Raw genomic sequence first — 15,021 nt, forward strand, 5'->3', positions numbered from 1 at the left:
CATGGGGTGTTATATCCCTCTTTTTTGCTTTCTCGACATACCCTTTGCCGAGTTTCTAATAATTTTGTATGCCGATATAAAAAAAAGAAAATTTTTTAAACAGACTGTCCAGTATAAGTTTTCCTACATCAAAGAAAAATAGTACTCCTAGTGGAAAAGAAAAAGACTTGCGGTTCAGTGGGAATAAGAGACACTGTAATTTACCGCCCTAAAAAAAAAAAAAAACACTGTAGGTGAACTGCAGCACTGCAAGAAATTATCTGACGAAAAATAGACCACACACGCGAAGCTTTTTGTCCGGTTGTTCCACAAATATATAAAGCTGAAAGCACCATAACGATGATAATGAAAGCTTTACTGCATAAAAGGAAAGAGAAAAAAAAAAAAAAAAACAATTAAACAGCCTCCTAAAGTGAGAGACGATGAAGTTCAAGTCGAACAAATTCATCAGTTCAAAAAAAATAAAAATTGGAAGAAATTAATGAGAAATTCATCAGTTCAAAAACAATTAAACAGCCTCCTAAAGTGAGAGAGGTATGAACGTAAACAATGTATTGATGGGTACTGACGGGCATAGTACCGTGTGTGCGCACAAATGGACCAGTACTGCTCTTATTAAATTTTCTGATCCGTTATATTCCGCCTTTCAATTTCCCGAATGTAATTAAACAGAAAAAATGTAGGGTAAGAGAAATAAATGCGACTGAATTAATTTATTTCATGGTACAAGTAAAAAAAGTTTGGACGGAATGAAGAGGATGAAGACAAAGGTTAGTCTAGAGAGGCTAGAGAGAGAGAGAAAACTGGGAATGCGGCTCTTTTTTTTTTGCATGCCAAACACGTCTCTATCCTTTTTGTGAGTTTGGAAATCACTTGGTCCTTCTCCATCTTTACCATCAGATTACAGTGATCACTTACACCACAGAGAGAGAGAGAGAGAGAGAAATCTTGAGGATCTTTGCAAAAGTACAAGCAATTAAAACTAGGTTTTCAGTGTACAAAGAACATTACTTGCGGTTCAATGATCATGATTAATTAACAAATTGCTTAATTAGCACTCCTAGCTAGTCTCCTACTAGTTTGATACACACATGATCATGATTAATTCTTAATTCAACACTACAAACATAAATTACTAAATAATATGTCAAACCGGAATTAATTCAGCAGAGAGAGGGAGAGAGATCAGTAGATCACAAGTCGCAACAACAAGACTAGCTAGCTAGCTAATCAAAAAAAGAAAAAAAAAAAAAAGAAAAAAAAAAAGAAAAGAAAAACCCTAATCAATAAACAGTAGCCCAAATCCCCATTAAATCCCCATTCCCGACCCCCCCGCAACACCCACATTTCAATTCACCAGTCACCTCACAACACCATCAAATCCATTCTCTCCCTTGTCTTTTGTGAGGAGATCGAATTTAATTCAGAAAAGAAATTAATTATTACTAGTACTAACAAGATTAGGGTTTTTTACCGAGGGTGTGTTTGTTGTTGTGCATCCAAACCTTGAGCACCTGTCTCCTCACCCCAATTTCCCCACAGAAGTGCTCCACCGCAGCCTCGTCCTGCTTCTGGATCCTCCACCCCACCCTCCCCGCAAACTCCAGCATCTTATCCTTCTGCTCCTGCGTAAACCGCGTCCGAAACCGCTTCCTCGAGCTCCCCCCTCCTCCCCCTCCGCCTCCGCCGCTACTACTGGGATTCGACACGTCCTCCTCGTCCCTCGATATCGAGGGCAGCGCCAGCGGCCGATGGTGCATCGCCTGCGGAGGAGGCGTGGGAGCCACGTGGTGCAGGTAACCCGCCGGGTGGGTCGACCCGGCGCGGTAGAAAGGGGACAATTGCGTTTGTTGCTGTTGCAGCTGCTGGTTGTTGCCGTGTGAGTGGTGGTGTGGATGGAGGAAGGGTTGTCCGCCTTCGGGGTCCTTGCGGTGGAAGTTGCGGTGGCAGGTGCACGCGGCGCAGATTAGGGCGTCGAGGGAGCCCTCGTCGCCCGAAGGCATGAACTCGCCGCACCCGTCCACCGCGTGCCCGCCGATCCCCACCGCGTGGTTCTTCTGGCACTCCCTGTACCTGTAGCTCCCTCCTCCTCCTCCTCCTCCGCCGCCGCCTTTCCTAGACGGAGCTCTTCCCAGCTGTTGCGGCGGCGGCGGCGTCTCGTAATTTGGCTGCTCCTCCTCTTGCTCCTCTTCGTTCTCTTCAAATTCCATCTTCCCCCTCTCTCTGACTTTCTCTTTCCCTCTTCGTTACACTAAAGATCTACATCCGTAGAAACTCTCAACAAATCGGAAACCCACCGCCGTCGCCGCCGATATAAGCTCGAAATTTATGCATACTCTAATTAACTACTCCATATAAACACACACATCTACATATATAGGTAAAGGGAAACTAATATATAAAAGTAAGTTGGGAATTAAATAAAGAAGTTTATCCTAAGGGGGGATTGATTGATGATAAGAGGGAGAGGAGGGTGTGGACATGAATTACCCTAAGCCTGCAAAAAAAAAAAATTTGAGGAGAGAGACAGAGAGGAAGTGGGTCTTTACTGGAGTACTACTTTTTTCATTTCCATTCTCTCTCTCTCTTCTTGTGCCCTAAACTCGGGTCACTTTTCGTTCCGGTGAATAAAGGGTTTGTTTTACCGGTTGTGGCCGGTAAACTTTGCTCCCTCAGCTAGCGGCATCCACTGTTGTCCCGAGAGAGAGAGAGAGAGAGAGAGAGGAGAGAGAGAGAGAGAGAGAGGTTTGGCATGTTTTGGTGGACTGGGAATGGTAAAAGTGGGGGAGGGGACTGTGAATTGCTTTGCAGTAAGCATGAGAAAGGAAATATGAAAGCTGTAAATGGTGGGTCAGTGCAGAGTGACGTAGGGAACAACAGAAAAAGTCTGTCCGTGCGGAAAAATTATTTGGTGCTGTCGGGCACTGCCACGTAGACTCGGAATGTTGCCAAGCAGGTTGCTTGGCAATGGTGCCGAACGGTTCATCCGACTGCTCATCTCGGCAATCGACAATTCAGATCATAATCCGAGCAACAGACGATCCAGATTTTAATGCACTCAAATTAGATCTAATTCGTCGGTGCCGAGATGAACTGCAAGCTCGGCTCCCATTCCCCGCCACATAGTTTGCCAACGTCATTTTCTACCACACATTTCTATAAAATTATCAATCATTCTACAACCACAAACATTTACACAAATCCATTTACATTCACATTCAGGCTCACACACACTACACTTTCGGTGTAGTGTGAACCCCACCAAAAAATGTAAGCGGTGTAGTGTGAATCCTACCAAAAAATGTAAGCGTGTGTAAAGTTTATGTGTAAGTACGTGTGGTTCAAAACTTAATAATTGTAGAATTACTAGCAGCCTTGCTATGAGCAGGGACAATCCGCAGAGACAAATGCGTTTGGCCCCATTTGGATCCCGAAAAAATTTAGAAAAATATCCATAAATTTTTGAATATTATTTTATGAGGCTCTGTAAAAAATCAGCTCCAGCTAGGGCTGTTACGAAACCGACCGGACCGAAAAAGACCAAAAAAACCGACCGATCGGTTCGATCTTCGGTTGGTCAAAGGGAGTTTTTTTTTCGGTTCGGGGTGGACCGAACCGACCAAACCATATATATTATATATATTTATAAAAATTGTTTTAATCTTCTGGCTCTTATTGTTTTGAATGGTTAACTTTTGGCTTTTACTTTTTTTTTTTGGAATTTCATTGCTTGATTTATTTACGTTTTTGCAAAATTTTCCAATCGATTACTCTCTCTGTTCTAAATTACTTTAACTGCTCCAAGTTATATACACTAGTGTAGAAAATATTTCCAATCGATTGAAAAAAAAAGAAGATGGTGGAAGAGTACTTGTAAAAGTTGTAATTGTTTGAGCATACTTGTTGTATTTTTATTTTTTTTCAATTGGTGTTTGAAAAAAAAAATATAGGTACAAATTACGATGGTCCAAATGTGAAAAATGGCCCAAACGGGGGTGATTGATTTAAGGTTGAAAATTGCCCAAATATGGTTGAGAAACATGTGAAAATAGCCCAAATATGGGTGAAAAAATGGTCCAAACATAGCCCGTAGTCTATTGTTAGTTTTTAAAAACGGTCCAAATGGCCCAACTAAGACCCATTTCGGGCGGACTGAATGCCCCGAAATCCCCGGCCGAACCGAACTCATCCTGAACCGAACCGAACCGAAATTAATACCGGTCGGGATTGGTCTCCGGATTATATACCCCGAACCTGATCGGGGTGCGGCAAATCCACCCCGAACCGACCGAAAAACACCCCTAGCTCCAGCGGATATCGATAAGTATTACTTTTGAATAAGTAGGGGCGAAACTGCTCATTTTCGCCCCTACTTATCCAAAAGTAATACTTACCGATATCCGCTAGAGCTGATTTTTTACAGGGCCCCATAAAATAATATTCAAAAATTTATGAATATTTTTCTAGATTTTTTCGGGATCCAAATGGGACCAAACGCATTTGTCTCTGCGGATTGTCCCTGCTCATATTTTTTTTGAATTACTAGTTCCACAAAAGTTCTCCGTATATATATGATAGAAAAGATGGGTTGAGGCAGCACCACAGATGCCCCTAACACCACTGACTAAATTAACACTGTTTCGTTTGGCTAGGGAAGTTTTTGAGAGTATTAGAGCATCTCCAGCAGTCCCTAGCTATTTAAGCAAGGGAAAATGCAATTTTCCATTATGGCTAGCCACTAAATCCATGGAGCTCCCAATAGCCTAAGCAAAACTTCTCTTCATAAAAAAAAAAAAGGGACCCAAAACCCATTCTGGTGGTGTTCCAACTAAAGAAAAAGAAGGTTTTGGAAAAAGGAAGGTAATTTCAAGCAAAAAAATCATGTGTTTACGTAAATAATTTTTCTACCAATATGGATCTTGTTTGATAGATTTCATTGAGATCTTTTATATAGTGCAAGAAAAATCAAAAAATTATTTTTCATTTTCATTATATTTGAGTTTGAAATTTGAAGAAAAAGAACTTTAAAAAAAGAACCTTAGTTGGAACACCCCCTCTCTCTCTCCCACAAATTTTCTTTCTGTTTCTCCAGCTCACACTTTCAGAACAGAACTCCAAATGTTGGATGCGGTAATCAACTTCTTCTATTCTATATACATATACATCCATACACAAAACTACATATATACATAGACATATATTCAACAAAATTCGAAATCATGAACACCTATCAATCCCAAGGATTGAAATCCGTTTCAAACCCACCAATTGAACATCAAACCCAACCAACCGATTCCCTTTCAAAACCCACAAATTGAACTTCATATCCACAAAGGCAGGGAGCGATGACTCCGATGAGGAAGATATGTTCTCCGATGATCATAGACGGCGGCCGACGGCGACGGGTAGGCGACGTAGACGATGACGACGGACATCGTAGACAACGATGCTGGTAGACGACGATGAGGAGCCCGACGATGACCGTGGACGACAAGACTGTAGCAGAGAGAGAGCGAGAGGGAGAGAGAGAAAGAGAGAGGAACTCAGAGCAAGCGAGCTACAGTAGCATCCCATCAAACTCGCGAGCTTGGAGCGAGGCTACTGGGAGTGGGATTTAGGGCTTCTTCTCGGGTAATAAGCGAAATTCTAGAGGCTGTTGGAGATGCTCTAATATGAGAATAGCGATAGATAAAAAAAAATTATTAGAGACCATAGTCAAGAGTTTTGCGAGTAATAAATGGAAAGAAATACGTATATATGTTTGGGAACACAGATTTTTTTTACTCTTTCAGATCAAAACCCAAAAAAAAAAAAAAACTTTTTTTTGGGGAAAAGTTGATTCCCCAAGTTGATAAAAAAAAAAAACTTTTTTTAATTTGAAAGTGAGAATGTTTTTCTCTCTCTCGTTTGTTTCTGACTGGAATAATAAGTGGAGACCGGAGAGAGATACATTAGGCTATATATGCTTGTCTGACCCACGTAAAAACTAACTTCAAACAAAAAGAACCATATTTTCTGCACTCTCTTTTTATTGTAAATGTACTTTAAATATTTTACGGTGCTGTGTTTGTAAAAAAGTGATACTGTTATTCTGTTAATACAACGAGAATTGATTTCCACACTACTCTTGTAGCCATCCACACTCTTCTTCTTCTTTTTTTATTCATATGAATTTACTATATTACCCTTGCATGTATGAAGAAATGTATTGAATAAAGTGTAAGATAATAAAATCAAGTGAATAAAGACAAAAATATATATATATATATATATATATATATATATATATATATATATATATATATATATATATATATATAGTGTAGATGGCTAAAAGAAGTGTGCGAAAATCATTTTTCAATACAAAAATCACTTTGGTGCAAAAAGAAAAAGTAATGGGATGTGTACATGTTGAAGAAAAAAGTATAAAGTTCACTTTGCACCCCTGCACTTTGTGCTTGGTGGCACTTTGCCCCCTGCACTTTTATTTTCCCTTGTCAAACTCTCACACTTTCAATTAAGTGTCAATATCCGGCTGTCTTACCATCTTTAGTTTTTGCAAGGGAAAAATATATTTTGAGTTGTACCAGGTTTACATAATTTCACCATCATAGAATAATCTTTTAATATTGCTGCAAAAATGAAAAAGCATGGATTTATAAATATCTTTTCAGTGGTACTATGTTTATATAATTTTACCATCATAGAACTATCTTTTAAAATAGCTGCGAAAATGAAAAAGTATGGACTTTTTTTTTTGCACTTAACATATTACATTTGCACGCCTCCATGACCTTCTTGCATATTCTCAAGAGGTTGTTAAAATGAAAAATGATCACACTTAAGAAGTAACCTTTTTATGCACCCGAAAGGATGGATATTTTCTGGAAAGAAAAGGTAAAAAAAGGCATCCGGCCAATTAATGGGCGCATAGACCTAATATGTGGCATTACATGTACAAAGTGGTTGTCCTCGCACTCAAATCACATTACGTAGGTTGGTATATTGAGTTTTTGACACCTGAATCAATACATAAAAAGGTACATAGTTAAATTTTTTATGATAAGTTTTTATTTAAAAAAAATACATGTTGATTGCACTACAAAATTATACGTACAAAAAATCAACGTTTTACAAAACAATATGGACACTTTTTCGTCGGAAAAAAGGCACATGGCCGATTGAGAAAATATTTTGAAACTTGTAGAGACAAGACTATTCCACTTGAGAAAATAAGGGGTTAAGTGACCAAAAGATATGTTGAGGGCTTGACCAGTGAAATTACAATTGTGATGGGTAAAGTGACAATAAGTATTAAGTGTAGGGGTGCCAATTGTAGTTTGACAAAAAAAATTGAGGGGAAGATGTGAGTGTGTGTATAAGTATTTGTGTAAGTTGAGTTTTATGTCTCAGTTCTTAAATTTTGTTCCGGTATTTTTATTATTCTTTTCTGAATTATTTTTGTATTCACATATTATTTTTTGGATTAGTCATTCATTTCAACGAGAGAAGTTTAAAACGTAGAAATTGCACCCAAAAGAAAAAAACAGGTCCATGTTTTTATGCTTTTTTTATTCCTCTAGTTGATAGGAATGTTTAATCCCCAAAATTACGACAAATTAAAGTTAAAACAAAAAATTACCAAAAGTAAAAGTATCGAACAAAATACCAAATCAAGAATTTAGGGAGACTTATTGAATAAAAAAGCTAGCTATGATCAAATCCCAATGGAATACCTTTGCAGCTGGGTGCCGGTTAACTCCGAACAAGATAGAAATGCCATGTGGTTTAATTCGATGCAAAGCGAAGAACGTTGCCGGAGCTCATGACGTTCCTTTTCAAATTTGTATAAATTCTCTACGTTTAAGCCAAAAAAAAAAAAAAAATCTTTAAAAGTGTCGGGTTGAATATTTCTAAAAACTAATTTTTTATTTTTTTGGATAAACAACGTTTAGAATAAAATTTACCTGCATGGAACACCGACTATAAGAAATGAAGATTCTCAAATGAGATCATCTCGTGTGATAGATCAACTCAAGAAAAATGAGGCCCGTCATATCCTCATTTAATTGGAATCGATAGCTCTCAATTAATCGTATATATTTTGAAATTTCAAGTTCAAAATTTTGATAGTTTGTCGCAATTTTGACATAAATTTCTTTTGAGACGAACCCAATTCGACCAATTTTTTTTTTTTTGCTCGGCAAACTATTATTATGAAAGCTCGAAAGGATACATCGAGGGGGCTCAACCACAGTAAGCACACAATGCTTACGAAGTCAAGCAAAAGACAATATTTGGGAGGTAGATGTCTGCAAAAGATGTTTCTGGAATAATTCTTCGATGTGTGAAATTATTTTGTATATATCTATATCTAAAGTTATGTTTAGGCATTTATTTTTGTAGCAGTATCAACTAATCAGCCTATGACCATATGAACCACTTGAAGTATCCAAATCACATATTGAAAATGTCAAATTATGTGTGGGTCCTTTAATTTCTCAATTAATGTAACATATTGTAAATGTCAAATTGTTGCTTTCTTGAGCTTTGAGATTAGTTGCTGTTCTTTAGAAGAGGATGCAATGGTTCGATACAAACTGCATGAAAATATTGGTATCTTCATATTCAAATTTAGATGTTTCACGTAACTCAAACGTTTTGTTTTCGCGTTTGGTTGCAACCTTGAAACTGGTGTGGTAATGGCTATATATAGCTAGTGTATGGATACCATGGTGGCAGCGGCGTTGATAGTAGAAAAATACTCTCACCGTTAAAAGTAGGATGATTTTCTTCCAAATTAATTCATTTTCCGTTGGCTTTTATTTTTGGGAGCATCAAAATACCAGAAAGTAAACAAAAAATTGCCAAAAAACTATTTTGCTAAAATAAACAGAACGTTAAACTAAAAAATACGGAGTAATCAATTTTGACCTGGAGGTCGAAAAAATAATACTCCTCCCATCCCATTTTTAAAGTCTAGTATTCTATTTTAAATTGTTCCTTAATAAGTGTCCATTTTGTAAAATTAGTGTGTAAAAGTTGTACATTTTTCATTTTGCCCCTAAAAGTAGATTCCATTTTAAAAAGTTAGTGAGTAAAAGTGTAATGATGATGTCTCTATAAAGGGTAAGTAGAAATAGTTGAGGTAAAAATTAATGTAAAAAATATAATAATAATATTTTTTTAATAAATTAAAATTATGAAGCGAAACAATTAAAAAAAATACGGAGGGAGTAGTAATATATCAGTTGCCCATGCCCAGGCGCAGGCCCATACCATGTGAGTGTCCAATCTTTTTGTTCTTTTTTCTGACTATTGTCCTCACTTTTTGTACGTACGATTTAGGGGGTGTTCCAACTAAGGTTCTTTTTTTAAAAGTTTTTTTTCTTCAAATTTCAAACTCAAATATAATGAAAATGAAAAATAATTTTTTGATTTTTCTTGCACCATATAAAAGATCTCAATGAAATCTATCAAACAAGATCCATATTGGTAGAAAAATTATTTACGTAAACACATGATTTTTTGGCTTGAAATTACCTTCCTTTTTCCAAAACCTTCTTTTTCTTTAGTTGGAACACCACCTCAACTGTAAATTTATTTATTTTTCATCCAATATTTATTTGTCTCTCTGCTGCCTCAGGCCCTCAGTTACTTCTTGCTCGGGGTATGCATTGCCTGGTTCATGGAGAAAATTTTGAGTGCAAATAGGTTACGTGCAGGGGTGACAAATTGAATCCAGACTCATTAACAAACTCATACCCATCGACTAAAAAATAGATTCAATCCAACCCATTTATTAGATGGGCAAAAATGGGTCCAAGCCCAACTAACCCATTATTAATTGGGTCTTAATTAGACATTAATTGAATAAACTTAAATGACCCAATAAATCATAAAAATAACCATAAAAATAACCCACCAAAAAAAATAAAGCTGAACGGCAGAAGTCGTCTGCAGAATCCATTTCTTATGCACGTACTCCATTGTATGATTCTCCCATGGGAAGGAGCTCTCTCTCTCTCTCTGGAGCGTTTATTCAATTCTTCTGTGTTAAATTACTCGCGTCCAAATATATTTTGGACGATATTAAAAATCAATTGTGAACGATAATAATTATTTTTGACCAATTAAAATTGAAAACACATCTCATCCATTGATTGCGCGAATGCACTAGTGAAATTGCGCGTATTCACGGCTCCACTATGAATTAAGTTTCTCTCGTGGTGTTTAGTCCCGCATAGGATTTGGATCAAAAAGTTAAGTGACTTTACTTATTCTTGTCTTTTTGAAAAAATTTATGAGTTTCGATCATAATTTTTTACTTTTTCGATTTTTCTCAACGAGACCAATCACTAAGTCACAAAAATTTGACGCAAAACTATCAAATAAGAAAAAAAATTGAACAAAGACAAAAAAAATTCAATTTTTCTCGCAACGGGCTAGTTTTGATTCTGATCGAATGGAAAATTCAACTTATCATGAATGGAAAGTTGACTTGTTTTTTTATCCTTATTCAATTTTTTTCGCATTTGTTTGTTTTTCATTAATTTTTTGTGGATTATTGCTTCGACACGACAGAAGGAATCTAAAAAGTAAAAAATTATGATCGAAACCTAAATTTTTTGAATGAAAACAAAAATACGCCAATTTTTTCTTCTTTTTTCAAAAAAATATGAATTTCGATCGTAATTTTTTACTTTTTAGATTCTTCTCGTCGTGACAAAGCAATAATTCTCAAAAATTTGACAAAAAACTAACAAATGCGAAAAATATTCACTACGCCAAATTTAAGTATTAGCGGCATGAGAAGACTGCCGTTAATAGTCCCAAAACCGCCGGTAATACTCAAAACCGCCGGTAATAGTTCAAAAACCGCCGGAAATAAACCGCCGGGAAAACAATTGTCGGAAAAACAAAAGCGGCATTAGAAAACCGCCGGTAATACTAAAAACGGCAGTAAAGAACCGCCGGTAATAATACCGCCGGCAATAAAATCGGTGGTTAATTTTTTTTTGCTTTCCAGGAATCGAACCCGGAACCTCCGGATCCTATAGCGCGCGTGCTACCAACTGGGCTGACTCGCATATTGCGTCATGTAGGATAAATAATAATATTTATATTATACGGGTCGGTATTATTATAAACGGCGGTAATAAACCGCCGGTATTAAAAAAACCGTATACTCTATTATTTCCGGCGGTATTTTAAAAATCCGCCGGTAAAAGTTTGTAAAAACGGCATTTTTAAAAAAACTGCCGTTTTAGGTAGTTATTCCCGGCGGTTTTACTAATGCCGGTAAAAATAGCTTTTAACGGCAGTTTTTTTACCGCCGGTAATAATACCGTCGGTAAAAGCAATATTTGGCGTAGTGATTTGAATAAAGACAAAAAAAAAAAAAACGCCACTTGAATATGCTGCGATTCGGTAATTAAGAGCAACAAATATGGTAATTAAGTGTACAGGGATAATTTGGTCATTTTGTAGTAGAGGGATAGTATGGTAATTTTAGTGTACATGGTATTTTAGTCCTTTAAATTTACAGGGGTACTATGATCATTTTCAGTGAACATATGTACTTTAGTCATTTTAGTATATAGTATATAATTGGGTTAATGGGCGGGTCGGGTTTGCTTTTAAATAAATTGGTTGGGTTAGGGATGGGTAATTAGACTCATAATTAATGGGTCTAAATGGGTCAATGACCCATTAAAGACCCAACCCACTTGCTACTTACCCATTTTAGCCCAAACTCGCCCATTTGACACCCCTAATTACGTGGTACTCGTACAGCACATCTGAGCTGTCCAAATATACAACCGACGGCTCGGATTGAAAGGTACCGAACAGATTTAAGAAAAAGAGCGTTTCAATCCGAGCCGTCGGTTGCATTGTTTGGACGGCTCGGATGTGTTACACGGATACCACATGGTACCCGATTTGCAACCAAAAATTTCTCTTGGTTCATGTATATGATTGAGGAGTCTAGCCGTGGAGGTGCATGTACATACGTGGAGAGTCATAAATTTATGTACGCATGTGAAGAGTCAACTGTATTCACTCAATTGGTTTGGTTCATGTAACAATTAGGAGCCTATATAAAACGACTACTTATTAAATACCACTACTTTCAAAGTACCATGCGACGTTGTTCAAGTGATATGAGTCTAATAAATCAACCACAAAGCGACAAATTTTGCGACTCAGATGCAATGACAAACTTTAATTATTAGCTGGGTGAGTGAGAGCCAATTAACAGGCTTTGAGGTTTATAATTTTTCGGGAGTGGTTAATTTTGCTACCTTTTTATTCACTATATAACTTCAATCCGTCATAAAATGTTGACTATAAAAATTGAATATTAGGCTCTTCAATAGTTCAATTTAATAATCATATCTGGTTAACCAAACGGTCCGAAGAAGTACCTAGGTAGTGGCTAAAAGAATTATAGAGTGAAGGAAGATATGAAAGAATTCATTTTATAACAGAAATAGTGTTTGAGAGAAATGTATATTACAGGTACTTTCAAGGCCCTTGACATAGTGGTTAATTTGCTCCATTTTAAGATCTCAGGATCTTGACCATTTTCAGGTGCTATCAATTTATTTGGGGTCAATTCATACAAAGCTTTGCTCAACCTTAAATTGGGCTTCGCGCAAGTGGGTGGATGATAGAATTGAGCCTCAGAATTAGTCGAGGTGCGCGTAAACTGGCTCAGACACGTGAGTTATAAAAAAGTAATCAGTACTATAGTCGATCTGTTTTTTTTTTTGAAGAGATAGTCGATCTGTTTATGTATTTCTGTCCCCCAGAAAGTTTGTCTTGCTCACAGATTTTTTTGAGGGCCTGTGGCGATCCAAGCCGTTTATTAAATGTAAAACACTTTTGCAAGAGTTGTTGTGAAAAATCAGTTCAATATATCTGATACCTATAGATACTCGATTCAATCATTTAACTTTTTATTATTCTGAATCACAATGAAAGTAAGATGATTGGATCGAGAACTTATATAAATCGGATTGAGTTAATTTTTTACGAGAACCCTTGAAAAAGAATTTTACATTTAATGAATGGCTTGAATCATTTTTGTGAAATCTTTGATGGGCCCCTCAAAATTTTTTTTGCACAATATGTGCACTTTTGTCTGTGTGGATAGAAACTTTCTTTCTGTCTCTTCTGTGACTTTATTATTATTATTATTTGATGTCGGCAGAACAAGATTGTAGGGTATGGTTAAGTCAATATTATAGGGCCGTGCAATGCAGCTACCCTTAGACCTATTCTCGTGTGCTTGAATACAATCCTACTGTAACTCTGTACAAATAGTTAATGGAAATTAATTAGGGCGTCCACACGGAAAACTAGTAGTCGTAGACTCTCTCTCTCTCTCTCTCTCTCTCTCTCTTAGGGTGTCCCTGTTGAATTCTAATTTGGCTAGAGAAAATTCTCTTCGGACAGAGGGGGTTTTCCACCGGCACCCTTGTGGGCTTTCTTTGCGCATTTTTTTGAATAATTTAAATTGTGAATTTTGTAGTACTTGTAAAATAATGTATTTACTCAAAAAAATTTCTTATTCGAACATTGATAGATATGTCAAAAGTTGAGTTCTAGACGAAAAAATAGACGGCCTGGATCCGTGAACTATTTTTTAAGTTAAACTGTCCTAACCGTTCATTTTTTCATCTAAAAACTCAACTTTTGACATACCTATTGATGTCTAGACAAACTGATTTTTTGCATGGATAAATTATTTTACAGGCCGTACAAGATGCACAGTTTGGATTATCCAAAAAAATGCGCGAAGAAAGCCCACGGAGGTGACGGAAAATCTCCCTTTTCGGACTCATCTAGACAGAATTTACACTCATTTGGCTAACCTCGACACACACACAAGCGAGGAATTGAGGACCCTGTGCTGGGCAACATCTCATCCATCTAGAAGAGGAAGGGTCTGTTTTTTTTATAAAAAAAAATTTCTTTGGAAAAATATTAATTTTTAAAATTCAGACTATTGATTGCTGAGATTGACGATTCAGATAAAAAAATAAAATCTCCGAATTTGCACAAGCGAGTGGAGGAGTCTATTAAAATAAAAATTTTGTTGTTTGTGGATTGAAAAAAACATTGTAGTTCGAGTTGAATATCAAACATCTTATAAAAAATTTCACGTCATAAAATGAAAAGAATGGGCAGAATAGGAGTTTTTTTTTTCGTTGTTTTAATTTTAGGGATCTTTTATTCTTTCCTTTTTTGAGCTAAAGCTCAGAGGACATAATTTTTATGAAACCGTTTTATTTCCCTGATATTCATAACTCCCGCAATCGACATCTTTTTAAATTCAAGGGCAAACTGTACATATATTCCTTGGCGTTTAGTCGATGTACGTGTGGGTACAGTACCCCTAACCAGTGGCGGAGGTAGCTAGTGGAGGGAGGTGGCACCACTGGCACGTGTCACCCCCATTTCAAAAATACCAACAAACATCGTTAACGAAACCTACTGGTATCGAAACTTAGTCGATGCGTGGCTACAGTACCCCCTGACCTTTAATTAAAGTGCACAACAAACATCATTAACGAAACCTATAAGTTCGCTTTACTACCCTTGTCTTTTTTATTAGATCAAATACACCCATGTTCTATACGTATATACGGCGCGCTCTCTCTCTCTCTCCCCCCTTGCAAAATCAGCAAATGTGTTAAAATTTAACATTTGTTATGTTGTAGACTGTCTAAAAGATCTCAAGTTCGAAAATTTTTAAGTGCTATCAACTATTATGAGGTCATTGTGCAAGGAACTTTGTTTTAATTTCAAACAACTTCCCGCTAAAAAGTAACAAAATTTATTTTCAAAAATCAATCTAAATTGACACGAATATTCTAAATCAACAGAGAAAGGGCAAGGAGACAAGGATGCTGACAACACGAGAGGAGAAAGGGCACCTGCCATTTCCCGTATCCTTGCTTTAAGTTGCAGCCTTTTTTTTTTTTTTTTTTTTTTTTGAATTTATCATTCTGC

At 36.7% G+C, this 15,021-nt stretch overlaps 1 protein-coding gene across 1 annotated transcript; it reads right to left on the reverse strand.

Annotated features, from left to right (window-relative positions):
* Window positions 1-987: 987 nt before the first annotated feature.
* LOC131331400 (zinc-finger homeodomain protein 2) lies at window positions 988-2,797 on the reverse strand. The gene has a single exon (XM_058365321.1). The coding sequence runs from the start codon at window positions 2,208-2,210 to the stop codon at window positions 1,461-1,463; it is 750 nt and encodes a 249-aa protein (XP_058221304.1). The 5' UTR covers window positions 2,211-2,797; the 3' UTR covers window positions 988-1,460.
* Between the last annotated feature and the right edge of the window lie 12,224 nt (window positions 2,798-15,021).

The sequence above is a fragment of the Rhododendron vialii genome, chromosome 6a (genome assembly GCF_030253575.1).
Source record: "Rhododendron vialii isolate Sample 1 chromosome 6a, ASM3025357v1".
NCBI lineage: Eukaryota > Viridiplantae > Streptophyta > Magnoliopsida > Ericales > Ericaceae > Rhododendron > Rhododendron vialii.